Genomic DNA, 26849 nt, shown 5'->3' with positions numbered 1-26849 from the left:
CGTGGCGGAGGTAGTAGCTAGTTGTACGGCGCACAACATCAATAGATTAGGCGCACATGTATGGCGATTCAGTTAGCGCAGACAGTCCAGTCGGCGTAGACAATCGCAGGTCAGCAGTACAGTCGCAATTGGTAGCTGACAGCGGGCATAGTTGTCAATTACAAAAAGTTCGATTTGGTATGGTACGTTCAAATACGGTCTCGGAACGCACTGCTAAATTTTAAAAATAAAAATACGGTGGAGATACGGTCCATTAAAAAATACTTAAAAATATAAATATAGATGCAAAACTTAGAGAAGTTACAACTTACAACTTATAACTTACCCAAAACATAAAAATTGAGAATGTTGCAACTTGCAAGTTGCATAGAAAATGAAAGTAGACAAATGTACATGTGACATGTCAAAGAGTCATGAATATAAAGCCGCAAAAGTCGGCATGCCACATGGGCAAGTACAAAAATGTGAGTACAAAAAGGCAAAAAGCCCATAGAGGACTATAGAGGCTAAAAGCCTATGTCAGGAGTCAAGGCTCAGAGCTATCGCTAGGCTCTTCAATATCCTCACTAGAGGAGGACACCTCAGAGCTCCCACCAAAATCCCCATCGCTAAGAACGTTGCCCTCATCATCATATTCGGGCTCCCTAATATCACCATGAACTGCCGAAGAAGACTCTGCAATGGAAGCATCCCCAACTTTAATCGCTGCGGAGGTAGAGCTCTGAGAGCCACATCTTACATAGGTAGCATCTGGGCGATCAGGGCCTTGAGAGCCAAAGGTAAGAATAGGCCGAACATGTACTCCACCTCTAGCTCGGCGGCCACAACGAGTGCGAGAGACTCGTCTATCAATCTCCTCTAGCTCTTTGTAGAGCTCTGCATACATGGCCTCCTCCTCTCCATTACGCTCCTTGTGGACACTCTTAAGAGTATCCACCGTCAACTTAAATTCATCGACGTTTACCTACAAGTTTTATAATCGATTGGGGACTAAATAATAAAACATTGAAAGTTATGTAAGTCTAACATGTTACATAACAAATTACCTGTCTAGCTTGACTCATATCGTGCATTGCACACACCATACGTAAGTTATTGTGGCAATAGACTAGCCGCTCTAACTATCTAGTGCTTAGTCGATTGCGCAACTTCGTGTGTATTAGTGAGTAGGACTCTAGTTCCTCTCACATGCACCCGAAGAGCAATCCTAATCCACAATAAAAATAAACAATGATCAGGATTCTAGTATCTACACATAATTTAGTAACTTGGTGCCAAGTGGTTAGTAGTTACCTGGGCTAGAATCCTCAAAGCCACTCTTTGTAGGTGAGGTTGTTGGTAAGCAAATGACTCCCACCAAAAGAGAGGCTTCACTATAGAATCCCTCCTCCAACATACCGCAGTGGCGAATGCAGGGCCCCTCTCATCATTATAGTTGATGAGCTCCTGTAAGAACTGAAATTGTTGTCACCAGGAGGTGAAACTTTTTGCAGTTGTTTTCTTTATTTACATTTCTTTATAAATATATATATTTTTCTTTTCTTTCTCTTTGGTTGCTGTTGTTGTCCCCCGGGATCTCTTGGAAGGGCTTGGGCCATTGCAATGTCAGAATGGGTCAGCCAGTGGGACTTTGGACCAGTGGTTGGCTAAGCCTGAGAACTGCACTTAAAGATGAATGACAGTGTCCAGGACATGGCCACTGAATGAGGGCATAGGCCGGTTTACACTAGTAAGTGGCCGCCACCGAAATGTGAATGTATCTTGAATTCTAAGCAAATTCTGAAGTGACCATAGTGGTCAAAGATGGTCAGGAGACCAATGCAGATGACATCATCCCTAAAATATAGGGAACTGCTATTTTGGGCAGTGTTGGAATTGAAAAGTGTTCGCGTCAGTTTGTGCAGAATGTCAAGGGGACCAAAAGCTGGCAAAGGACTGTTGTGAGAATGTGAACCAGTCAGGAGATTTTTAGCTTGGAAGATTGCATTTGGAAAAGGCTTAAAAATGTGCCAAGTGTCAAATTTTTGTGCATTTTCCACACTGGGAAGAGGGAAGCGTGGGATTTTGGGTTGAATGAGGCTCATTTGCAGCCATTATGGTGGATTGTTGCAGGTAAAGAGCTATTGTGGTGCACTCCCTTGCCCTGCAACTCATGTATTGAGGGTTGAGCTTGCTCCCCACAGCCTCTCTCTCTCTCTCTCGTGCAGACTATGGTAATGCTCTCGTCAGATAAAATCAGGTGCAGTTGTGTGAATTTCATGCCTATATGCAGAGGCTAGTTGCCTCCTTGAACAGGAACCGGTGTAGTTAGTTCCTACACCAAAGCAGGGACGGAAGAGGGTAATAACCTCTTCAATACAACGCTGTTTCAGCACTGTTTAGGTGCTGTTTTTGGGCTGTTATGTTGCCCGGTTGATGCCAGAATGCAGGACTTTGCTAAAGTCTTCCAGGACAGTACAAGGGTTATTTTGGGCTGAAAACAGAGCTGAAAACAGGTCTGTGCAGAAAATTACAGCAAGCTGAATTGTGATGTTTTGGACTTTATTGGGTAGTCTGATGCCTATGGAAGTGAGCCTGTCAGTTGGGACTCATTCTGAGATGTTATGGAACAGTTTTAGTGCAGTTATGTTGGCAAATTTCTCCCAGAATTTGTAAAATTTAGCTGGTGCAAGTAGAGTGCTCTGTTGCACTCGAGCTTTGTATTTTCCAACTTTTTAACAATAAAGAAATACCGCAAGGGGCACCGGACTTCGGGGCCAATGTGTTGTTGAGCGAGGAAGCGAGGATTCTTTTTTTTTTCCGAGAAAAGATCCTTTCATTAGTTATATAAAAACGCTCGAAGGGCTACAAAAGAGATCTCTCCTGCTCCTAAGAGAGAGAAGAGCAGTGAATACATCATGGCAGCCCAGGAGACTCTCCCTAGGTGCTGCAAAATACAAGCATCAGTATAAAAAAACTGAGCGGCTAAATCATACAATAGGGGGGGGGAAGAGCCAAACAGGTGGCCTGTAGTGCCAACGGGGGGATCCCGTGTGTAAGGTGTAGAACGGGCCACAGCGCCAAGTGGTGTGAAAGGCCTGGCGCCGTAAGATCGCCTCATCCGAGTCTCCCCGGATGCGGTCGTACTGTCCTCGCAGGGTGTGGATCAACTCCTGCCAAATCCCCCGAACAGTCTCTGCTGGTGGCTCTAATCTCCCCTCAAAGGCCGTAAAGCACCGGGCCCTCCAGGTGAACCAGATGGTGAGGCTGCTGAGGAGCTCCCATCGTAAATCCCTCTCCTGTGTCCAGCTGGCGGACGAGAAATCCGGTGCCGGAACCACGCGAGGCTGGCCCCTAATAAATCTGATGGCCTGACTGCCCTGCTCCATCTCATAGCCCATAGCAGGCCCTGACAAAGTCGACCAAGCAGCGGCACCCCACGTAAACATACCCTCTGGAGAGAGGGGGGCCAGAATACGCAGCACCCGCAGCCAAATCTGCTGTGCCTGAGGGCAGTCCCAAAGGCAATGTCTCTGTGTCTCCATAGGGTGGCCGCATCGGACGCAGGCCGCCGGAAGACCGCTGTAAACAAGCCAAGTGCCAACTGCTGAGCCCCTGTGGGCGACCAGCCACTGAAAAGCCGAGATCCTGCGGGCCTGCCGACTAGCCCAGAGCCGAGCCCAGAAATCCTCCAGGAACTCCTGTGAGAGTCCCTGCAATCGCCAATGCCCCGCTGCCGCTGGAGAAACCGTCCTCCTCGCCGTCAAAATATGCCGTCCCAGCCGAACAGTATACTGGAAAAAGGTGATCTCTGTGGCCTCAAGGGATGCATAAGGATCATGCCACTCGTACTCCCCGGGGTCCCACTGTAGCCGGGCCAAGGGGCGCGCTGCATATGCCCATATGCGCCAATCCGGGAGCACATCAGCAGGGTCGGGGTCAATATGCCACTTCCGAGAAGCGGCAGCCACTACCCGAATCCTCTGGAAGGTGCACTCTGCAACCAAAGGCGACTCCACCTCCACTCTCTGGAGTCTGCCCTCATCCTGAATCTCATAGTAGAGGCATCTGCCATCCTCAGTGCTAGCTCTGACAGCAATCAGGATCTCCAACTGCGTAAAGGCTCCCATCCACCGTGGGGCCACTGGCTCGAGAGGTGTGAACCACTCCTCTGTAAGTGCCTCCTGAATATCATCCCTCATAATCAACCCCCCTCTGAAGTGACTCAGCCTCTCCACCTGGATCACCTCTGGTAGACTGCAAAAAGCCTGCCAGTCTCCAAAACTACGAGCAGGGCCTGCCGCTAAAGGTCCCCAGGCTAGACGAGGCCGAGAACCCAGCATATGACCCTGCTCCGTACGAACCGCTGGGCTCCAGATGAGCGGCTGCCTGGCCCGCTCCTCAACACAAGAAGGAGGCCGCTGAGAGAGCCCCGGTCTCAGCAGCTCCCAAGCTCTCAGGATACTCAAAGCAAATCTGTCCTCCCATCCTCTAGTGAGGCCTGTCCTCCTCATCTCTATGAAGATCCAGCGAATCTCTGGTGCCCAAGTACCCCCTGCAGGGGGCGCCCGAGCCTGCAGTCGCTACAAGAGGAGCTCTTTCCAAGGCTCAGCGCCTGGAAGCAACCCCCGAACAATAAGCTTCCCCAATAAGGCTCTACTCTGATCGACTGGATCTATAATGCCCAAACCGCCCTGAGCCAACGGAAGTGAAATAACTGCCCATGCAACCTTTGCCCGAGCTGGCTGACCGTCCCGCCCAGACCACAGAAAGTTCCTGATCAGCCTCTGTACCTGGCTGATGCAAGAGCTCGAGAAAATCCAGCAAGACGTAATGTACCACATGGTCGCTAACAGCACCTGATTTGCCACCACCACCCTCCCAGCCAAGGATAGTCGAGCTATACTCCAATACAATAGCTTCTTCCGAATGCTCAGAAGAAGCGGGGCAATCTGCTGCTCAGGTGACAAATCGAGGCCAATCTGGCATCCCAAATACCGCACTGCTGTGCCTTGAGGAATCCATCTAAAACCGGGGTCCGGGCTCCATGCCGGAGTGGGAGCACTACTGATCCAAAAGGCCACTGTCTTGCGCCAATTGATCAATGCTCCCGAGGCTGCACTAAAAACCTGGAGCGACTGCTCAGCCCGAATAAGATTGGCCTCTTGGCCATGCAAAAATAAGCCCGTGTCGTCTGCAAACTCAGCATCAAGCAAATCCTCCCCCCGGACTGGGAGCTGAAGTCCTCTCAAACCAACCTCCTCTGCCGTCAAATACATACTCATAGCCTCCGCAAAGAAGAGAAAAAGGAAAGGGGCGAGAGGACACCCCTGACGGACTGATCTTGTCAGCTGAAAACTCGGCCCCCGTCCTTTTGCAATCAGCACCTGGCTGCGAGCTGTGGAATACAAAGCTGCCACCCCTCTGATCCATCCTGGCTCAAAGCCTAGGCGAAGCATAGTGCCCTCTAAGAATCCCCAATCAACTCTATCGTATGCCTTCTCAAAATCGAGAAGCATCACGACCAAGTCCTCGCCAAGAAATCTAGCTCGGGCCGTCGCCTCCCAGAAAGTATAGATGTTGTCAAGGATACTGCGCTCCTTGACAAATCCTGTCTGAGTAGCATGAATCAACTCCCCCAGGAAGGGCTCGTTCCTCAAACTCAAGGCCTTTGCTAAGACCTTGTAGACAGTATTGAGGATCGTAATAGGCCTCCAATGCCGAATGTCATCTGATACTCCCTCCCCCTTGGGGATAAGATAGATCAAGCCCTCTGAAAAGCTTTGCGGCATCACCCCAATGTCCAAAACATGCTGAAAGCCCCTGCGGAGGCCTGGCCCCAAAAGGTCCCAATAGCGCATAAAAAAGGCCGGCGTCAGTCCGTCCTCCCATGGGCAACTATGTCGCGGCAGGACCCTCAAGGCCTCGGCAAGCTCAATCTCTGACAGAGGCGCACCTAGAACTGTACGCATATGGTCTGTGACCCTCCTCTGCACATGGGCCCACACAGTCTGTCTGCAAACATCTCGATCCTCAGTGGCTGGCTCCGCTGAAAGCAGGTCACTATAAAAAGCAGTGGCAATGGCTCTGATCTCCCCGAGCTCAGTAGCTACCGATCCATCCGGTCTACCAAGCTGGCGGACTCCTGCTCGCGCATGACGGGGTCCAGTGATCTCAAAAAACTCCCCAGTCACTCTATCACCAAGCTGCGTCCACTGAGAGGCCTGACGACGATAGTAAAACTCATGTCTCTGCTCCTCTACCTCTCTAACCTCCTGGCGTGCCTGGCTCAACTGGGACGCCACCCACTCACATGCAGGCTGCTGCTTCTGAAGGCGCTGTAGCGAAGCAAGGCTGCGTCTCAGCCGTTGCTCCCGCTCGCGAATCTCTCCCAATCATGTCAAAGCTGCAGCGTGCAGAAAAGAGCTAAGCTCAATGAGTCCCTGGGCACACTGGCCCGCTGCATCCTGGTCAGAGCACTGACTATCATGCCAGATCCTCTCAATATCCTCAGCGAGACTGGGATCTGCAAGTACCCTCTCTGGGATCCTCAACTGCAAGCTGGGCTCCCGTGTCCCCTCCTCCAATGTCAATATAACTGGCGCATGATCTGAAAATGAGGTGCCAGCGAGAATGCCGACGGAGCCCCCTCGCTCCCCTAACCAATCGCCCACATAAAAGCGATCAATCCGTGATAGATTAGTCCCTCCCTGCCGGCGATCCGACCGAGAGAAACTAAGACTGTCCTGAGACCGAGAGAAAGCCCCGTGCTGCCATGCATCAGTGATCCTCAGTGACATGCAAAACCGGTCCCAAGCTGCAAGCTCCGTGCCGTGCACTGTAACATGACTGCCTCCCACCCTATCTGCCGGGTCCTCAAGCATGTTGAAGTCTCCCCCAACACACCAATGTGCGGCCTCTGGCAATGCATCTGTAACCTGAGTCCAGAACTCTGCTCTGGCACTAGCATGATTGGGCGCATAGATGTTGAGCACACCCAATAGCTCATCATGCATCCTCAGAATGACATACTGTGCTCTACCAGGCACAATGATCCCTCGATCCACAATGGCCTGCCGCCATACATCTGCAATAACCATGCATACTCCTCCCTGTCCACCCAAAGGACCAAACCCTGCAGACCAAAAAGTGTCCCAGCTACCAGGCATCATCGAACCATATCTCCGGATCCTGCTCTCACCCAAGTGGTGCTCCTGCATCATCAAAATGTCAATGCTGCCACCAACCAGGCATCTCTGAAGCTCCTGCCTCAAGCAACCTCGATAGCGTATAAAGTGTGCTCCGCCAAGGCCCTGTACATTCCATGAGATGATCCTCATGGATGCCCTGCTGAGGTGGATGCGGTCTCAGCCGTGCGGCGGGCCTTCGCAAGCGGCTTGGATGGAGAGTAGTCCCCATCCGAACGGCTGCGAATCTGCCCACCCGGTGTAATGCAAGAATCCCGGATCAGGCGCCAGTGGCTGTGGCCCATGGCGACTGCCTCCTGCTCTGACAGAGAAACCTCGTGTATACTCACATATCCAGGGTCGCGTGCCAAGTCTGCCACTATGCGCACGACCAAATGCCGAATCCCGAGGTATCCACACTCCCGGGATCCAAGAAAAAATGAGCCAACTCCCAAAGTCGGCCTATCACATCTGTCACCTCCAGATCGCTCATGTGGTGAGAAAACTCAACTGCCTGAGTCTTCAAAGTGCTGAGAGCGAGCTCTAGAGTCCACTCCCGATCACAAGGTCCACATAGAGGGAACGAGAAGGCCACCGCTGAGTCTAGTGCCTCCTCCCCGCGGGCCGGAGGTATCACTACATGGACTCGAATGGGTGCTGGCTCATGGGGGCCCTCTGCTCCAAAAAGCCGTGTAAAGGTCTAATCAAAGGCCTCCGAGCGCTGTCTAATGCGAAGGCGACTCAGCCGACTGCGGATAGATGAAATCCGTGAGGCCCTAATCGGCATAGGTCTCCTCTGTGATGCTCGAGCGAGGTCAGTGCTCAGCGCTCTCCGGACTGCAGGTGAGCGCCAGGGAACTGCCAGGGTCTCCCGGGAAGGTGAGGCGGGCGGAGGGGGAGGAGGGGGAGGCGAAGGAGGTGGAGAGGGAGCCGCTGCCGAAACCGGAGCGGGGGCGGGAGGAGGCGAAGGTGGAAGCGAGGCAGTGGGAGGGGACGGGGGTGGGGGGGGTGAAGGAGGGGGAGCTGGCATCTCCTGGTCCTCGGTCGCTGCAGGGGTCTCCTCCTGAAGGGAGCAAAGCTGTTCCTCACCGGAACCCAGTGAGGCTGAGACTGTGGCTGCTGCTGCAGCGGTCTCTGGGCGTGCTGCTGTGGCTGTCTCCCTCGGCGGCGCCCCTGTCCAGGCTGCCACTCTGAGGTCTCTGTGGCCTGAGCAGGCGTCCCTGAGGCAGCCTGCCGAGCCGAATCTGTGGGCGGGCCATCAGTAGCCTGCTGCTGTGGTGAGGGTCGAGGTCTCCTGCGAGGGCAAGCCTTGGCCAGATGACCGACCTGCCTGCAAATGAAGCACTGGTTCGGGAGCCCCGAGAACTCCACTCTCTGATCTATCCACCCCCCCCCCTATCCTAGGTAGCTGAATGACCTTAGGAAGGGAGGAGATGTCAGACACCAACACTCTGACCGAAGGTAGCCCAGCTGCTCTGGCCACCACTGAAGCTGCTGAGGGGCCCGTCTCTAGTACCGAGCCCACCAATGCTCCGAGCCTGGAGAGGAGCGGAAGATACTCCCGGCGGAGACCAAGGAAACAAACTGTAATATGGAAGAGGCGCTCTCCCTGCTCCGCCGCTGCTGGGTCAAATCCATGCTGCCAAGGTCTGAAGAAAGCCCGAGCACCCCTGATGTCCAGAGGACTCATGGCAAGGACCTTGGCAACGCTCTGGGCGGCCTCGAACTCGATCTGATAATGGCCCCGGCCCAGGAGCTGTACATCCAGGATCTTGCCCACATCTGCAAGAAGGCGAGCCTGAAGAAGATCCCTGATCTCCCCTCTGCTGGGGCGAGTGCCGACTATACGGCAGATGGTGGAATGAGCCTGGAGGCGTTCCACCTCTGCGGTGAGGCTCGCTTCCCCTTCCGGCGAAAGAGAAAGCCTGATGGGGATGTCCTCGGGGGCGGGCGAGGGGGCTGCGGATGAGTCCCTCTGAGGCGAGGCGGGAGGAGTCTCCATCAGAGTCTGAAGCTCAGGCGAAGGCGAGGCGAAAGCGGAAAACCTGCAAGAAGCGGGCTGCACACAAAGAGGCGGAAGACCGGATGAAAATGAAGAAAAACAAAACCCCCTGGGGGTGAAAAAGAGCACGAAAGAGGAGGGAGGGGGCGAAAACGAAGGAGAAACCCTAAGGGGGGGCGGCAAAAAAAAAAAAAAACGTGAAAGGGAGGGGAGGCGGGGCGCTGCTGAAGGGAGGCGGGTGCGAACAGGCGGAGAGGTGGGGGGCGAACAGGCGACAAAGGGGAGGGGGGGCGAACAGGCGAAGAGGGGGGGGGGGGGGGCGAATTGACGAAGAGGCGGCTAGGGGGGGGGGGGGGGGGACGAAATGGCGGGGAGGGGGGAGGCGCAGCAGCTAGGCAGGAGGGGGCGCAACGGGGAGAAGAAGGGGGCGAAGGCAGGCGGGGGGTGGAGGGGCGAACAGGCGGAGAGGTGGGGGGCGAACAGGCAACAGAGGGAGGGCGGGTGCGCAGAGCAGGGTGGAGGCCGGAGCTTCAGCGAGCTACGAATTCTGATATTCGGAAGCGAGGATTCTGTGATTGTGTGTCTGAGTAAGTCCAGGTTATTTGTGAATGAATTACCGCTCTATGTGTCCATAGACCGGTTTTATGGTTCCGTTGCGGGGACAGGGTCCTCTTTTCTGCAAGAGCCCGGACACGGATTGGATTGGGTGAAGAGGAGACACACATAGTGAGGTACAACTGATTACAGGTGAGAAAGAGTACGGTCTCTTTCTTTGGATACAGGTTCCCTTAAACTTTCAGTTGACAGTATGACAGACAAAGGGAAAGGCAAGCTCCCTGCCGAAGAGAGTTCCTCTTCTACTCGCAGACAGCGTATAGAGGTGACAGGTGCTCAGGTGTCAGCCTCTGCTCGGACGGAGCCAGTAGTACAGCCAGCCTTGTTAGAGGAAGAACAGGAACAGGAGGATTTGTTTCAGGCACAGCTTCTTATCATGCTTGGAACTTTTCAGCAGCTAGTTAAGAATCCCAGAATGAAGAAATTTTTGCAGTGACGTACAGGGGATTCCCAGGTTGAAGCATCCCAGCATGCAGTAGAGAGGGCACAAGAACAGTTGCAAATGAGGGTAGAGCATGTTGAGCAGGCAGCTGTGATACTAGCTGATCCAGTGCAACATGTTACCCAGGCACAGGTACAGGCATTTAATGGCCAAGGCAGTAATGTGCAAAGGGTCATGCCGACCATTCCTCCATTCGTTGCTTCTGAGCCTGGCTATTTTGGTGGTGGGTCTGTTTTCCAGGCCATGGCTAGGCGGCCCACAGTTTTGCCAGGACTGATGTCAAGAGGGTCACCGGGAATGATGCCTATGGAAGCTGTGAACCCTCTTTATGCCAATATAGGTGTGCAGCCCGGACTTCAAACTTATTTTAGTCCAGCTTTGGGGCCCCCAGCACTTGTCAGTGTGGCTGAATTTCCTCAACCTAGTGGGCAAAGAGCAGTAAGGACTGATGCAGAAAAGGTGCAAAAGGATTACAAAGAAGGAGGTCAAGGAGTAAACTTTGAGACTTTCAGTGGGATGCAGGACAAATTGAAAGCGCTGACTTTCATTCAGCAGTTTGATGCAGCATTCACTGGAGGCAACTTCACAGAGTCTTCTAAGGTGCGGAAGGCTGCTACTTTCTTGAAAGCTAACGCATTAAAGTGGTGGACCTCACTGTTGATGCAAGGACAGGCACCTGCTACATGGGTCCAATTCAAGCAGCAGTTCTCTTTTGCATGGCTGACAAACACCTTCGAAGTGGATGTGATGACAGCATGGCACAAACTGGATGCAGCTAATTGTGCAAATCTGGAAGAGTACAATAAGAAGTTTTGGGATGCACTCTTGCCAGTAACTTCTTAGAGGACAGTGCCATTGTCAGAGCAAATAGAGAAGTATTGCTATGGTTTGCCCAAAGAGATCAGGGATTACTGTATTAAGACCAATGTTTCCAACATGACTCAACTAATTGAGAATGCAAACATGGCTAATGCATTGCTTTAGGGAGGTTCAGGTGGTTTCAAGAGCACAATGAAGAAGGAACCTCAAGGCAAAGGACAAAAGAGGCCACTGTACGGCAAGCCATTTGAAGAGAGAAAGGCATTGATGCAAGCTGGGAAATGTTTCATCTGTGAACAAAAAGGGCATATGGCTGCAAAATGTCCACAACAGCCAGCAAAAGATGCGGAGGATAAACAAGGGCCACCCAAGAAGAAGACAATGCCGAGTGCAGGATTGATACCTGACCAGCCATGTGATGATGTGACAGAATTGTGCAGAGCATGGGGTAAAATCAGAGATGCTACAGTGCTGATTTTCTTTGACCCTAGTGCTCGAGCCAACTTTATTTCACCAGCATTGGCAGCCAAGTTGGGAATTCGTGCTGAAGAGATGGGACCAGTTGGACAGGCTGATTTGGCATGCCCTGGGCATTCAGTTCCTATCACTCCTATACTTGGCAAACTTCGCATGCATATACAGAGTTATGTCGACACAGAGGAGTTTCTTATCATGCCCTTGGAAGGATGTGATGTCCTGTTGGGAATTCCACGGTGTCATAGGAAACATGCAGTGTTGGATGCTTTCAACAGGAAAATCACAATTGTACATAGGGACAAGACTCATGTTCTGGATGTGAAGCTGAAAGGAGAGTCTGTCCCAGTTATTTCTGCTTTTTGAACTTGAATTCTGAATGACCTGTACATTTGTATTATATGTTTGGCAATGTACAGTTTTGACGTTTGTTGTCAATGACTTAATCAATGAATGAACTTTCAGTGCTTTGAAGTTGTATCTGTTACGCTTCAAATGAATGATTTACATGTTGTGACACTAATAGTACAAGATATACGCTATCGCCCTGTGTTGCATCCGGAAACATGTATTTGAAAGGCTTGAACCTGCGATGGCACAAATGGTAGTGGGGAATCCCTATCATCGCCCCGTGTCATCCGTTGGCAAGAGATACATGCGATGACACTAATCACGTGCGGAATCTTGTTATCGTCCTTTGTCATCCGTTTGCATGTGGACTTGCAATCGAGGTCGCTTGCTTCTTTCAAGAGGGGGGTATGTCACCAGGAGGTGAAACTTTTTGCAGTTGTTTTCTTTATTTACATTTCTTTATAAATATATATATTTTTCTTTTCTTTCTCTTTGGTTGCTGTTGTTGTCCCCCGGGATCTCTTGGAAGGGCTTGGGCCATTGCAATGTTAGAATGGATCAGCCAGTGGGACTTTGGACCAGTGGTTGGCTAAGCCTGAGAACTGCACTGAAAGATGAATGACAGTGTCCAGGACATGGCCACTGAATGAGGGCATAGGCCGGTTTACACTAGTAAGTGGCCGCCACCGAAATGTGAATGTATCTTGAATTCTAAGCAAATTCTGAAGTGACCATAGTGGTCAAAGATGGTCAGGAGACCAGAAGGAATGCAGATGACATCATCCCTAAAATCTAGGGAACTGCTATTTTGGGCAGTGTTGGAATTGAAAAGTGTTCGCGTCAGTTTGTGCAGAATGTCAAGGGGACCAAAAGCTGGCAAAGGACTGTTGTGAGAATGTGAACCAGTCAGGAGATTTTTAGCTTGGAAGATTGCATGTGGAAAAGGCTTAAAAATGTGCCAAGTGTCAAATTTTTGTGCATTTCCCACACTAGGAAGAGGGAAGCGTGGGATTTAGGGCTGAATGAGGCTCATTTGCAGCCATTATGGTGGATTGTTGCAGGTAAAGAGCTATTGTGGTGCACTCCCTTGCCCTGCAACTCATGTATTGAGGGTTGAGCTTGCTCCCCACAGCCTCTCTCTCTCTCTCGTGCAGACTATGGTAATGCTCTCATCAGATAAAATCAGGTACAGTTGTGTGAATTTCATGCCTATATGCAGAGGCTAGTTGCCTCCTTGAACAGGAACCGGTGTAGTTAGTTCCTACACCAAAGCAGGGACGGAAGAGGGTAATAACCTCTTCAATACAACGCTGTTTCAGCACTGTTTAGGTGCTGTTTTTGGGCTGTTATGTTGCCCGGTTGATGCCAGAATGCAGGACTTTGCTAAAGTCTTCCAGGACAGTACAAGGGTTATTTTGGGCTGAAAACAGGTCTGTGCAGAAAATTACAGCAAGCTGAATTGTGATGTTTTGGACTTTATTGGGTAGTCTGATGCCTATGGAAGTGAGCCCGTCAGTTGGGACTCATTCTGAGATGTTATGGAACAGTTTTAGTGCAGTTATGTTGGCAAATTTCTCCCAGAATTTGTAAAATTTAGCTGGTGCAAGTAGAGTGCTCTGTTGCACTCGAGCTTTGTAATTTCAACTTTTTAACAATAAAGAAATACCGCAAGGGGCACCGGACTTCGGGGCCAATGTGTTGTTGAGCGAGGAAGCGAGGATTCTGTGATTGTGTGTCTGAGTAAGTCCAGGTTATTTGTGAATGAATTACCGCTCTATGTGTCCATAGACCGGTTTTATGGTTCCGTTGCGGGGACAGGGTCCTCTTTTCTGCAAGAGCCCGGACACGGATTGGATTGGGTGAAGAGGAGACACACATAGTGAGGTACAACTGATTACAGGTGAGAAAGAGTACGGTCTCTTTCTTTGGATACAGGTTCCCTTAAACTTTCAGTTGACAGTATGACAGACAAAGGGAAAGGCAAGCTCCCTGCCGAAGAGAGTTCCTCTTCTACTCGCAGACAGCGTATAGAGGTGACAGGTGCTCAGGTGTCAGCCTCTGCTCGGACGGAGCCAGTAGTACAGCCAGCCTTGTTAGAGGAAGAACAGGAACAGGAGGATTTGTTTCAGGCACAGCTTCTTATCATGCTTGGAACTTTTCAGCAGCTAGTTAAGAATCCCAGAATGAAGAAATTTTTGCAGTGACGTACAGGGGATTCCCAGGTTGAAGCATCCTAGCATGCAGTAGAGAGGGCACAAGAACAGTTGCAAATGAGGGTAGAGCATGTTGAGCAGGCAGCTGTGATACTAGCTGATCCAGTGCAACATGTTACCCAGGCACAGGTACAGGCATTTAATGGCCAGGGCAGTAATGTGCAAAGGGTCATGCCGACCATTCCTCCATTTGTTGCTTCCGAGCCTGGCTATTTTGGTGGTGGGTCTGTTTTCCAGGCCATGGCTAGGCAGCCCACAGTTTTGCCAGGACTGATGTCAAGAGGGTCACCGGGAATGATGCCTATGGAAGCTGTGAACCCTCTTTATGCCAATATAGGTGTGCAGCCCGGACTTCAAACTTATTTTAGTCCAGCTTTGGGGCCCCCAGCACTTGTCAGTGTGACTGAATTTCCTCAACCTAGTGGGCAAAGAGCAGTAAGGACTGATGCAGAAAAGGTGCAAAAGGATTACAAAGAAGGAGGTCAAGCAGTAAACTTTGAGACTTTCAGTGGGATGCAGGACAAATTGAAAGCGCTGACTTTCATTCAGCAGTTTGATGCAGCATTCACTGGAGGCAACTTCACAGAGTCTTCTAAGGTGCGGAAGGCTGCTACTTTCTTGAAAGCTAACGCATTAAAGTGGTGGACCTCACTGTTGATGCAAGGACAGGCACCTGCTACATGGGTCCAATTCAAGCAGCAGTTCTCTTTTGCATGGCTGACAAACACCTTCGAAGTGGATGTGATGACAGCATGGCACAAACTGGATGCAGCTAATTGTGCAAATCTGGAAGAGTACAATAAGAAGTTTTGGGATGCACTCTTGCCAGTAACTTCTTAGAGGACAGTGCCATTGTCAGAGCAAATAGAGAAGTATTGCTATGGTTTGCCCAAAGAGATCAGGGATTACTGTAGTAAGACCAATGTTTCCAACATGACTCAACTAATTGAGAATGCAAACATGGCTAATGCATTGCTTTAGGGAGGTTCAGGTGGTTTCAAGAGCACAATGAAGAAGGAACCTCAAGGCAAAGGACAAAAGAGGCCACTGTACGGCAAGCCATTTGAAGAGAGAAAGGCATTGATGCAAGCTGGGAAATGTTTCATCTGTGAACAGAAAGGGCATATGGCTGCAAAATGTCCACAACAGCCACAAAAGATGCGGAGGATAAACAAGGGCCACCCAAGAAGAAGACAATGCCGAGTGCAGGATTGATACCTGACCAGCCATGTGATGATGTGACAGAATTGTGCAGAGCATGGGGTAAAATCAGAGATGCTACAGTGCTGATTTTCTTTGACCCTAGTGCTCGAGCCAACTTTATTTCACCAGCATTGGCAGCCAAGTTGGGAATTCGTGCTGAAGAGATGGGACCAGTTGGACAGGCTGATTTGGCATGCCCTGGGCATTCAGTTCCTATCACTCCTATACTTGGCAAACTTCGCATGCATATACAGAGTTATGTCGACACAGAGGAGTTTCTTATCATGCCCTTGGAAGGATGTGATGTCCTGTTGGGAATTCCACGGTGTCATAGCAAACATGCAGTGTTGGATGCTTTCAACAGGAAAATCACAATTGTACATAGGGACAAGACTCATGTTCTGGTTGTGAAGCTGAAAGGAGAGTCTGTCCCAGTTATTTCTGCTTTTTGAACTTGAATTCTGAATGACCTGTACATTTGTATTATATGTTTGGCAATGTACAGTTTTGACGTTTGTTGTCAATGACTTAATCAATGAATGAACTTTCAGTGCTTTGAAGTTGTATCTGTTACGCTTCAAATGAATGATTTACATGTTGTGACACTAATAGTACAAGATATACGCTATCGCCCTGTGTTGCATCCGGAAACATGTATTTGAAAGGCTTGAACCTGCGATGGCACAAATGGTAGTGGGGAATCCCTATCATCGCCCCGTGTCATCCGTTGGCAAGAGATACATGCGATGACACTAATCACGTGCGGAATCTTGTTATCGTCCTGTGTCATCCGTTTGCATGTGGACTTGCAATCGAGGTCGCTTGCTTCTTTCAAGAGGGGGGTATGTCACCAGGAGGTGAAACTTTTTGCAGTTGTTTTCTTTATTTACATTTCTTTATAAATATATATATTTTTCTTTTCTTTCTCTTTGGTTGCTGTTGTTGTCCCCCAGGATCTCTTGGAAGGGCTTGGGCCATTGCAATGTTAGAATGGATCAGCCAGTGGGACTTTGGACCAGTGGTTGGCTAAGCCTGAGAACTGCACTTAAAGATGAATGACAGTGTCCAGGACATGGCCACTGAATGAGGGCATAGGCCGGTTTACACTAGTAAGTGGCCGCCACCGAAATGTGAATGTATCTTGAATTCTAAGCAAATTCTGAAGTGACCATAGTGGTCAAAGATGGTCAGGAGACCAGAAGGAATGCAGATGACATCATCCCTAAAATCTAGGGAACTGCTATTTTGGGCAGTGTTGGAATTGAAAAGTGTTCGCGTCAGTTTGTGCAGAATGTCAAGGGGACCAAAAGCTGGCAAAGGACTGTTGTGAGAATGTGAACCAGTCAGGAGATTTTTAGCTTGGAAGATTGCATGTGGAAAAGGCTTAAAAATGTGCCAAGTGTCAAATTTTTGTGCATTTTCCACACTGGGAAGAGGGAAGCGTGGGATTTTGGGCTGAATGAGGCTCATTTGCAGCCATTATGGTGGATTGTTGCAGGTAAAGAGCTATTGTGGTGCACTCCCTTGCCCTGCAACTCATGTATTGAGGGTTGAGCTTGCTCCCCACAGCCTCTCTCTCTCTCTCTTGCAGACTATGGTAATGCTCTCGTCAGATAAAATCAGGTGCAGTTGTGTGAATTTCATGCCTATATGCAGAGGCTAGTTGCCTCCTTGAACAGGAACCGGTGTAGTTAGTTCCTACACCAAAGCAGGGACGGAAGAGGGTAATAACCTCTTCAATACAACGTTGTTTCAGCACTGTTTAGGTGCTGTTTTTGGGCTGTTATGTTGTCCGGTTGATGCCATAATGCAGTAGGACTTTGCTAAAGTCTTCCAGGACAGTACAAGGGTTATTTTGGGCTGAAAACAGGTCTGTGCAGAAAATTACAGCAAGCTGAATTGTGATGTTTTGGACTCCATTGGGTAGTCTGATGCCTATGGAAGTGAGCCTGTCAGTTGGGACTCATTCTGAGATGTTATGGAACAGTTTTAGTGCAGTTATGCCGGCAAATTTCTCCCAAAATTTGTAAAATTTAGCTGGTGCAAGTAGAGTGCTCTGTTGCACTCGAGCTTTGTATTTTCCAACTTTTTAACAATAAAGAAATACCGCAAGGGGCACCGGACTTCGGGGCCAATGTGTTGTTGAGCGAGGAAGCGAGGATTCTGTGATTGTGTGTCTGAGTAAGTCCAGGTTATTTGTGAATGAGTTACCGCTCTATGTGTCCACAGACCGGTTTTATGGTTCCGTTGCGGGGACAGCGTCCTCTTTTCTGCAAGAGCCCGGACACGAATTGGATTGGGTGAACAGGAGACACACATAGTGAGGTACAACTGATTACAGGTGAGAAAGAGTACGGTCTCTTTCTTTGGATACAGGTTCCCTTAAACTTTCAGTTGACAGTATGACAGACAAAGGGAAAGGCAAGCTCCCTGCCGAAGAGAGTTCCTCTTCTACTCGCAGACAGCGTATAGAGGTGACAGGTGCTCAGGTGTCAGCCTCTGCTCGGACGGAGCCAGTAGTACAGCCAGCCTTGTTAGAGGAAGAACAGGAACAGGAGGATTTGTTTCAGGCACAGCTTCTTATCATGCTTGGAACTTTTCAGCAGCTAGTTAAGAATCCCAGAATGAAGAAATTTTTGCAGTGACGCACAGGGGATTCCCAGGTTGAAGCATCCCAGCATGCAGTAGAGAGGGCACAAGAACAGTTGCAAATGAGGGTAGAGCATGTTGAGCAGGCAGCTGTGATACTAGCTGATCCAGTGCAACATGTTACCCAGGCACAGGTACAGGCATTTAATGGCCAGGGCAGTAATGTGCAAAGGGTCATGCCGACCATTCCTCCATTCGTTGCTTCCGAGCCTGGCTATTTTGGTGGTGGGTCTGTTTTCCAGGCCATGGCTAGGCGGCCCACAGTTTTGCCAGGACTGATGTCAAGAGGGTCACCGGGAATGATGCCTATGGAAGCTGTGAACCCTCTTTATGCCAATATAGGTGTGCAGCCCGGACTTCAAACTTATTTTAGTCCAGCTTTGGGGCCCCCAGCACTTGTCAGTGTGGCTGAATTTCCTCAACCTAGTGGACAAAGAGCAGTAAGGACTGATGGAGAAAAGGTGCAAAAGGATTACAAAGAAGGAGGTCAAGCAGTAAAGTTTGAGACTTTCAGTGGGATGCAGGACAAATTGAAAGCGCTGACTTTCATTCAGCAGTTTGATGCAGCATTCACAAGAGGCAACTTCACAGAGTCTTCTAAGGTGCAGAAGGCTGCTACTTTCTTGAAAGCTAACGCATTAAAGTGGTGGACCTCACTGTTGATGCAAGGACAGGCACCTGCTACATGGGTCCAATTCAAGCAGCAGTTCTCTTTTGCATGGCTGACAAACACCTTCGAAGTGGATGTGATGACAGCATGGCACAAACTGGATGCAGCTAATTGTGCAAATCTGGAAGAGTACAATAAGAAGTTTTGGGATGCACTCTTGCCAGTAACTTCTTAGAGGACAGTGCCATTGTCAGAGCAAATAGAGAAGTATTGCTATGGTTTGCCCAAAGAGATCAGGGATTACTGTATTAAGACCAATGTTTCCAACATGACTCAACTAATTGAGAATGCAAACATGGCTAATGCATTGCTTTAGGGAGGTTCAGGTGGTTTCAAGAGCACAATGAAGAAGGAACCTCAAGGCAAAGGACAAAAGAGGCCACTGTACGACAAGCCATTTGAAGAGAGAAAGGCATTGATGCAAGCTGGGAAATGTTTCATCTGTGAACAGAAAGGGCATATGGCTGCAAAATGTCCACAACAGCCAGCAAAAGATGCGGAGGATAAACAAGGGCCACCCAAGAAGAAGACAATGCCGAGTGCAGGATTGATACCTGACATGGTTGGTGACCAGCGATGTGATGATGTGACAGAATTGTGCAGAGCATGGGGTAAAATCAGAGATGCTACAGTGCTGATTTTCTTTGACCCTAGTGCTCGAGCCAACTTTATTTCACCAGCATTGGCAGCCAAGTTGGGAATTCGTGCTGAAGAGATGGGACCAGTTGGACAGGCTGATTTGGCATGCCCTGGGCATTCAGTTCCTATCACTCCTATACTTGGCAAACTTCGCATGCATATACAGAGTTATGTCGACACAGAGGAGTTTCTTATCATGCCCTTGGAAGGATGTGATGTCCCGTTGGGAATTCCACGGTGTCATAGGAAACATGCAGTGTTGGATGCTTTCAACAGGAAAATCACAATTGTACATAGGGACAAGACTCATGTTCTGGATGTGAAGCTGAAAGGAGAGTCTGTCCCAGTTATTTCTGCTTTTTGAACTTGAATTCTGAATGACCTGTACATTTGTATTATATGTTTGGCAATGTACAGTTTTGACGTTTGTTGTCAATGACTTAATCAATGAATGAACTTTCAGTGCTTTGAAGTTGTATCTGTTACGCTTCAAATGAATGATTTACATGTTGTGACACTAATAGTACAAGATATACGCTATCGCCCTGTGTTGCATCCGGAAACATGTATTTGAAAGGCTTGAACCTGCGATGGCACAAATGGTAGTGGGGAATCCCTATCATCGCCCCGTGTCATCCGTTGGCAAGAGATACATGCGATGACACTAATCACGTGCGGAATCTTGTTATCGTCCTTTGTCATCCGTTTGCATGTGGACTTGCAATCGAGGTCGCTTGCTTCTTTCAAGAGGGGGGTATGTCACCAGGAGGTGAAACTTTTTGCAGTTGTTTTCTTTATTTACATTTCTTTATAAATATATATATTTTTCTTTTCTTTCTCTTTGGTTGCTGTTGTTGTCCCCCGGGATCTCTTGGAAGGGCTTGGGCCATTGCAATGTTAGAATGGATCAGCCAGTGGGACTTTGGACCAGTGGTTGGCTAAGCCTGAGAACTGCACTTAAAGATGAATGACAGTGTCCAGGACATGGCCACTGAATGGGGGCATAGGCCGGTTTACACTAGTAAGTGGCCGCCACCGAAATGTGAATGTATCTTGAATTCTAAGCAAATTCTGAAGTGACCATAGTGGTCAAAGATGGTCAGGAGACCAGAAGGAATGCAGATGACATCATCCCTAAAATCTAGGGAACTGCTATTTTGGGCAGTGTTGGAATTGAAAAGTGTTCGCGTCAGTTTGTGCAGAATGTCAAGGGGACCAAAAGCTGGCAAAGGACTGTTGTGAGAATGTGAACCAGTCAGGAGATTTTTAGCTTGGAAGATTGCATGTGGAAAAGGCTTAAAAATGTGCCAAGTGTCAAATTTTTGTGCATTTTCCACACTGGGAAGAGGGAAGCGTGGGATTTTGGGCTGAATGAGGCTCATTTGCAGCCATTATGGTGGATTGTTGCAGGTAAAGAGCTATTGTGGTGCACTCCCTTGCCCTGCAACTCATGTATTGAGGGTTGAGCTTGCTCCCCACAGCCTCTCTCTCTCTCTTGCAGACTATGGTAATGCTCTCGTCAGATAAAATCAGGTGCAGTTGTGTGAATTTCATGCCTATATGCAGAGGCTAGTTGCCTCCTTGAACAGGAACCGGTGTAGTTAGTTCCTACACCAAAGCAGGGACGGAAGAGGGTAATAACCTCTTCAATACAACGTTGTTTCAGCACTGTATAGGTGCTGTTTTTGGGCTGTTATGTTGTCCGGTTGATGCCATAATGCAGTAGGACTTTGCTAAAGTCTTCCAGGACAGTACAAGGGTTATTTTGGGCTGAAAACAGAGCTGAAAACAGGTCTGTGCAGAAAATTACAGCAAGCTGAATTGTGATGTTTTGGACTCCATTGGGTAGTCTAATGCCTATGGAAGTGAGCCTGTCAGTTGGGACTCATTCTGAGATGTTATGGAACAGTTTTAGTGCAGTTATGCCGGCAAATTTCTCCCAAAATTTGTAAAATTTAGCTGGTGCAAGTAGAGTGCTCTGTTGCACTCGAGCTTTGTATTTTCCAACTTTTTAACAATAAAGAAATACCGCAAGGGGCACCGGACTTCGGGGCCAATGTGTTGTTGAGCGAGGGAGCGAGGATTCTGTGATTGTGTGTCTGAGTAAGTCCAGGTTATTTGTGAATGAATTACCGCTCTATGTGTCCATAGACCGGTTTTAATTGCCCATTCTCATCATCGGGTAATGCTTTCGGTAAGAAAGCATCCCTAGCTGAAAGCAACTCTTGATCAGTGAAAAGTGGAAGTGCTTTGTAGGCAAGATGCAACAAAGCAGCAAGGCCATGGATAGGCCTCTTCATCCACTTCCATGTCTTCTCCACGAGTGCCAAGATAGCATTGCGTCGAGGAGTAGCCTCAAGGGGATCACTGTGAATTTTAAAATAAAGGGGAGAATATCTTATATGAGAAAAACGAAAGAACAAGTATTTAGATTCAACATTCTATTTTAGTTTATTACTTATTCTTAAAAAGTTGAATCTTATTTGCCTTGTTAACATATACTCTAGATCAAGCTCATCGAGGACTGTGGTGCGGGTAATCTCGGCAATGGCCTCTCTCATAAAGTGAGTGAGGAGCCCCAAAGTAGCCTCCTCCATGTCTGTCATGCGTAAAACCCTATACAAGGGAGTAACCGCAATGACTAGGGCACGGACCTGGCGCCAGAACTCCTCTCTCAAGCATAGCCGTTGAATGGCTCTTGCCTCATTGACACATGAAGGTATCTCACCTTGTATCCATTCCTGCCACTCCGGTGAGACCACTGTTACTTGGAGCTTAGGCATGACATCATAAAGGCGCTCTAGAAGAAGCCACATGTAGGCAAAGCGCGTCGAGGATGGCTTCTTCATCTCCAAGTCGCTGTGACGGCGGAAGATAGCAAGGGCCTTGACTTTTGACTGAAAAAAGTGACAGTTTGAGTGGCTTGTGTCAACACACTCTTCACCCACTCTAACTTGAGTATGTTCTCCATAAGCAAGTCACTGCAGTGAGAGACACAAGGAGTCCATACTATGGACTTAAACTCCTCCTCAAGCAAGCGGCCCATCTTGCGGCAGTTGGAGGCATTGTCCGTAACCACTTGAACCACATTTTCGGGGCCAACCTACAAGGATGATGAATCATGGATGCATGAAAAAGGAAAATAAATAAGACTTGAAAGTTGAGTAAAAGGCAAAGACTCTAAACTTTCAAGGTTCAAACTCAAAAATTAAAATTGTATCTCACCTCGATTATGGCTTATAGATGACCTCGCCCGAGGTTTTCTTCCCCGCCTTTCCGGCATCCACGGCCGGCAAGAAGTACGTGCCAAGAGAGCAAGATACTCTTCTTTCTATCGGTCCATCCGTCGGAGAGGATGTAACACCCATACTTCACCCATCCCACTTGGACGGGCTTGAGGGTCTTGTTGATTCTCTCCTTTTCTTCATCAAGTGCCTTCGTACGCATGTTGTTGTAGGTGATACCATGCCAAGGGCCATGGCATGGTCCTACTTCGGCAATGGCTCTCACCATCCTTTGCCATTGAGAAATTTTGAGGACACGAAATGTGGAGATTGCACTCGATGCCGTGCGTGCAATCTCCACATTTGTGTCTTGTTACTTTGCTCGGATCCAAGAGAGAGGCCACATTTGCTCCAATGGAGCCTCCAAGAGTGGCTTGCCTCTTGTGTGGAACCTCAAACTCACTTTGCCTCTTTGATGAGGGGTTGCCTCTTTGATGAGGGGTTTGAGTTGGTGAAGGGGAAGAAGGATGCAGAGAATGATGAAGAGGATGTATCCCTTGCCGGCGGGATGACTTCGTCTTGAGCGGCAGCAACGGCGGGGGGGACTCTTCCACTATCACTTGCTTTGCCAAGCAAGGAGTACTTCACAATGCCATCGAAAATGTCTTGAGGGATCATCTTGCAAGGTGCAATTTGCCCTGCCGTCTTGGAGAGATGTGCAAGAAGCCTAGTGGCACTACTAGTGTAGGCCTTGCCACAATACTTGCAAGTCCACTTCCATGCCCCCGACTTCCCCTTGTTATTCTCATGGGTAATGGCATGCAAAGTAAATGCTTCATGCTTTTCTCTCATGGTGAAAGAGGAGAGAAGGGTCCTGGGAGAAAGAAAGGGAGAGGCTTGAGGAAGAGGGAGAGAGAGGGAGAGGCTTGAGGAAGAGCAGAGGCTTGAGGAAGACTCAAGACTCAAGAGGGAGAGCCTAGAGGCTTGAAAGTTGAGGAAGAGGGAGAGGCTTGAGCCTTGAGGGGGAGGAAGAGGGAGAGATCCTAGAGAGGACTCAAGGGAGAGGATAGACTTGAGCACTTATGAGGGGAGGGTTGAGCAATGAGAACTTGTGAGGATGGGGTTGGGGAAGGGCCTATTATATAGATAATAGGGAGAGCCTAGAGGCTCAAGGCTCAATAGTCAAGCCTCAAGCAAAGGCAAGTTGGCAACCAAAGGGCCAACTTGCCAAGCCTCAAGCCTCAAGCCTCAAGGCAAGCAAGCAAGAGCCCCAAAAAACGCCCATCAAATGGCTCTCCAAACAGCGAAAGAAATGTGCAGAAAATGGTGAAGAAAACGGGCAGAAAAAAAACAGCCATCTCAGGTTCGAATCGCACCGCACTGTACTGTATCGATGTCACCAGCTTGGACATTTCCCAGTCTGAAAGGGGTCTGGTGGACTCCAGGATGTTTAAATATTTGGAAAGTACAAGCTTTGGGAATGGGGGATTATCCTAGAATACAAAGGACCACACTCCTAAAATTTAGGAGAGTTGCTATTTTTGGCCCGACTCCGATGGAAATTCTGTTCGCGTCATTACATCTGGAATTGAGCAGATACCAAGAGTTGGCAAAGTGCCAGGTCTACCAAAGCGTGCAGGACCTCTCGGGCGAGTGTTGAAAATGGTGAGCCATGGGAGGAGGGGGGAGAGAGAGAGAGAGAGAGAGAGAGAGAGAGAGCAAAGCTCGTAGAGAGAGAGTATTTGCATGACTCAATGATAGGGATTTGAGGTATGGGAGTCCAAGGCATGCTATTGGGGCTTGCTCACAGCAATCTAACCTCAGGCTCAGGAGCCTATGGGAGAGTCGCTAGCCACCATCTATCGTGGTCTTCAGTGATCACGGATTCAATGTGGGGTATTCTAACGCTAATAGGGTTTCCAGGTTTGTGGCCCTAACACAATCTGTCCCCTAGCAGGGATATAAACACTCCCCCCCCCCCTCCCTCTTCCTCAACGGGCGGCTTGGCCCTCCCCCCTTTTTTTTCTCTTTTCTCTTTTCAATATTCACTATAGACTTTACAACAGGTATCAAAGAGGTTTTTTTTTCTTTAATCACCACCAAGGATACCCTTTAGGCTCAGCCTTTTTAAAGTCTTTAAACATTAATCTAAAGGTCAACCCATGCTAAAATTGTACCCAAAAAAAAAAGATTTTCTGGCGGGTTGGTTGACAGTGCACCGTGCGGAGGAACATCTGCCAAGGTTCACCACTTTTGACGTTGTTCCCAAAGAAGAAAATCTACTTCCCACGAACTGTTGCTTGATGCAGTTTTTCACAGGGATGATGGAGATAAAAGGTCGCGTTGGCCATGTCAAGCTCTCTATCACACACAGTTCTTGCTGGCTTTACTATATCAGGGTCACGCAGTCACTACTGTTCCATACAGAAGAAGAGGAGCTCCCACTCATACGCATGAAGCTGCTTGCTTTCTCCACCACATACATCCCCTGCACCAAGAGACGTTACCGTGCTTGAGCTGCTTGAACTACTAGGCCAAAGGACCAGCTGCGCTGCACCTCCTCTCTCATGCTGCATGGCTTCAGACAGGAGACTTTGCTTGCTGCTGGTGGTTCACACAGAAGATGCCAATGCTATCCTACTGCTTACACAGAAAATGTGGCTGCTTGGCCCACAGGAGGAGACTACTTTTGTTTCCACCACAGGAAATGTTTGCCGTGCCATTTCTCCTAAGATGATCATTATATTACAATATAACCTCATTAAGAAAAGAGGTTCACCAAAAGACACGAAGGCACGCTTGTACTAAAGCAGTAAAGTAATTGTTTTTGTGCAGTGTGCAGTTATACAATTACCATCTCAGACATTGCTGCTTGCAAGCACTGATGTCAAAAAGCAGGAAAGGATGCTGGGCATGCTATTCCCAGGGGTACGGTGGTAATATATATATTTTCTTTAATATATCACTATTTAGGCATTACGGGACTAAAGTTGCAAAAACATTGTTTTGCTGCATCAGGATATGGTGGTCTTCAAGCCACAGATTTCAAGCCAACAACAGCAGCAACAGCAGCCAGCTCAGAGTGCAAGTTCTGCAATTGGCCAAGCCTTTTCCTCACAGGGCCAGGTGCCAAATCAAGCCCGTCCACAGCTAATGCAATCCGGCCAGCTTCCGGGTCAAGGTCCAGGAACAGGATTCTTACCGTAATTTTCCCTGCAAGTGCGCCGCACTCTGTGATAGGTTGCAAACACCTTAGTACCCTGAAGTAAAATGGTATGCCACACATCTGTAACTAGCGCAGCAGGTGGCACTCATACTCAGCTATGTACATGGCAACCCTGTGTCTCTTCAAGGGGAAAAAAAGAGGACAGTTGTGTTTTAAAGTATCTCCATCCAAAGGAGGGTCCAGTTTACATAAAACGTGAGTACTGATACCAGAGACGTCACCGACTGTACAAGTAGCAGTAATTGAATGTGATGGGATTCTGTGAATCAATTCGGACTTCTAGGCAAGCCAAATCATCTGTACATAAGCTTTTCTGACCAGAAACTTGTGGTTTTGGAGAACTGGTATCAGAGTACAGAATCCTCACATGATTCAATGTAATACAGAGGGTTTATGCCTGCACAAGCTGCACGGTGCACATGCGTGCAGACATTGAAACTCAAATATCTTGTTTTTCTAGCTTTTCTTTGGCACATTGGTTGTCTAAAGATCTAGCTTTTCTTTGGCACATTGGTGTCTAAAGATCTACCGTTTCAAAAGGGAATGTTCCTCTTCAATGATTGGTGTTATGGGATCATTCTTGTGTGTACCTTATCTTGGACATTTGTAGACAGCTGTGTGGTTGAAATCCAGGGAGGCTTGTGGGTTGTATCCTCCTTGTCAAGATGGGTTTTATGTTGGGATGGATTTTTAAGCAATCAAAGCATAGGGTATTATCTAATTCCTGAATTTTTCTAAGGCTAAGGTTTATCAACATAGTTGAGTTTTGCCAGCTTAGACTAATTATTAGTTTATCAACATATTTTAATTGCGCTACCTTTCTTGGGCTTTTCTTGGGTTCCTAGCCTTCCTTGACTACAAGCTTGCATTGTCTGGGTTTCTGATTTTAGCTTCAAAGCCGGTGTTCCGACTGTTTCTTTTTAACTCCACTTGTGTGTTACATTTGGATTCTAACAACCACGGTAAGGGATCGATATGTTTTGAGATGCTTCAACAAAGGAACAGGTTCAACACTCACGAAGATATGTTAGATCCTCAATTACTCTAAATAAGTGGGTTGTCTTTTTTATTCACTTCTATACAAACATCTTAAGTTCTCTCTTTGAGGTGGAGATCAGATATCGAACCACACTCAGTCCTAATGGAATATAAAAAT

General features: G+C 48.5%; 1 protein-coding gene and 1 pseudogene across 2 annotated transcripts in view; one reads left to right on the top strand and one right to left on the bottom strand.

Moving 5' to 3' along the window:
- PFT1 (phytochrome and flowering time regulatory protein (PFT1)) overlaps positions 1 to 26270 on the top strand; it is a 149743-nt gene extending 123473 nt beyond the window's left edge. For both annotated transcript variants that reach the window (XM_086809783.1, XM_086809784.1), the window contains exons 14-15: positions 25303 to 25395; positions 25486 to 26270. In XM_086809783.1, coding sequence (XP_086665909.1) covers positions 25303 to 25395; positions 25486 to 25674 — 282 coding nt within the window. In that variant the 3' untranslated portion in view covers positions 25675 to 26270. The remainder of the gene's footprint in view (positions 1 to 25302; positions 25396 to 25485) is intronic.
- LOC147631382 (uncharacterized) lies at positions 527 to 23319 on the bottom strand (annotated as a pseudogene).
- Positions 26271 to 26849: the final 579 nt, after the last annotated feature.

The sequence above is a fragment of the Cibotium barometz genome, chromosome 15 (genome assembly GCF_041138505.1).
Source record: "Cibotium barometz isolate CiBa-2024 chromosome 15, ASM4113850v1, whole genome shotgun sequence".
Taxonomy (NCBI): domain Eukaryota; kingdom Viridiplantae; phylum Streptophyta; class Polypodiopsida; order Cyatheales; family Cibotiaceae; genus Cibotium; species Cibotium barometz.
Note: the sequence above shows the minus strand (reverse complement) of the source record. Positions and strands in the feature narration are given on the sequence as shown.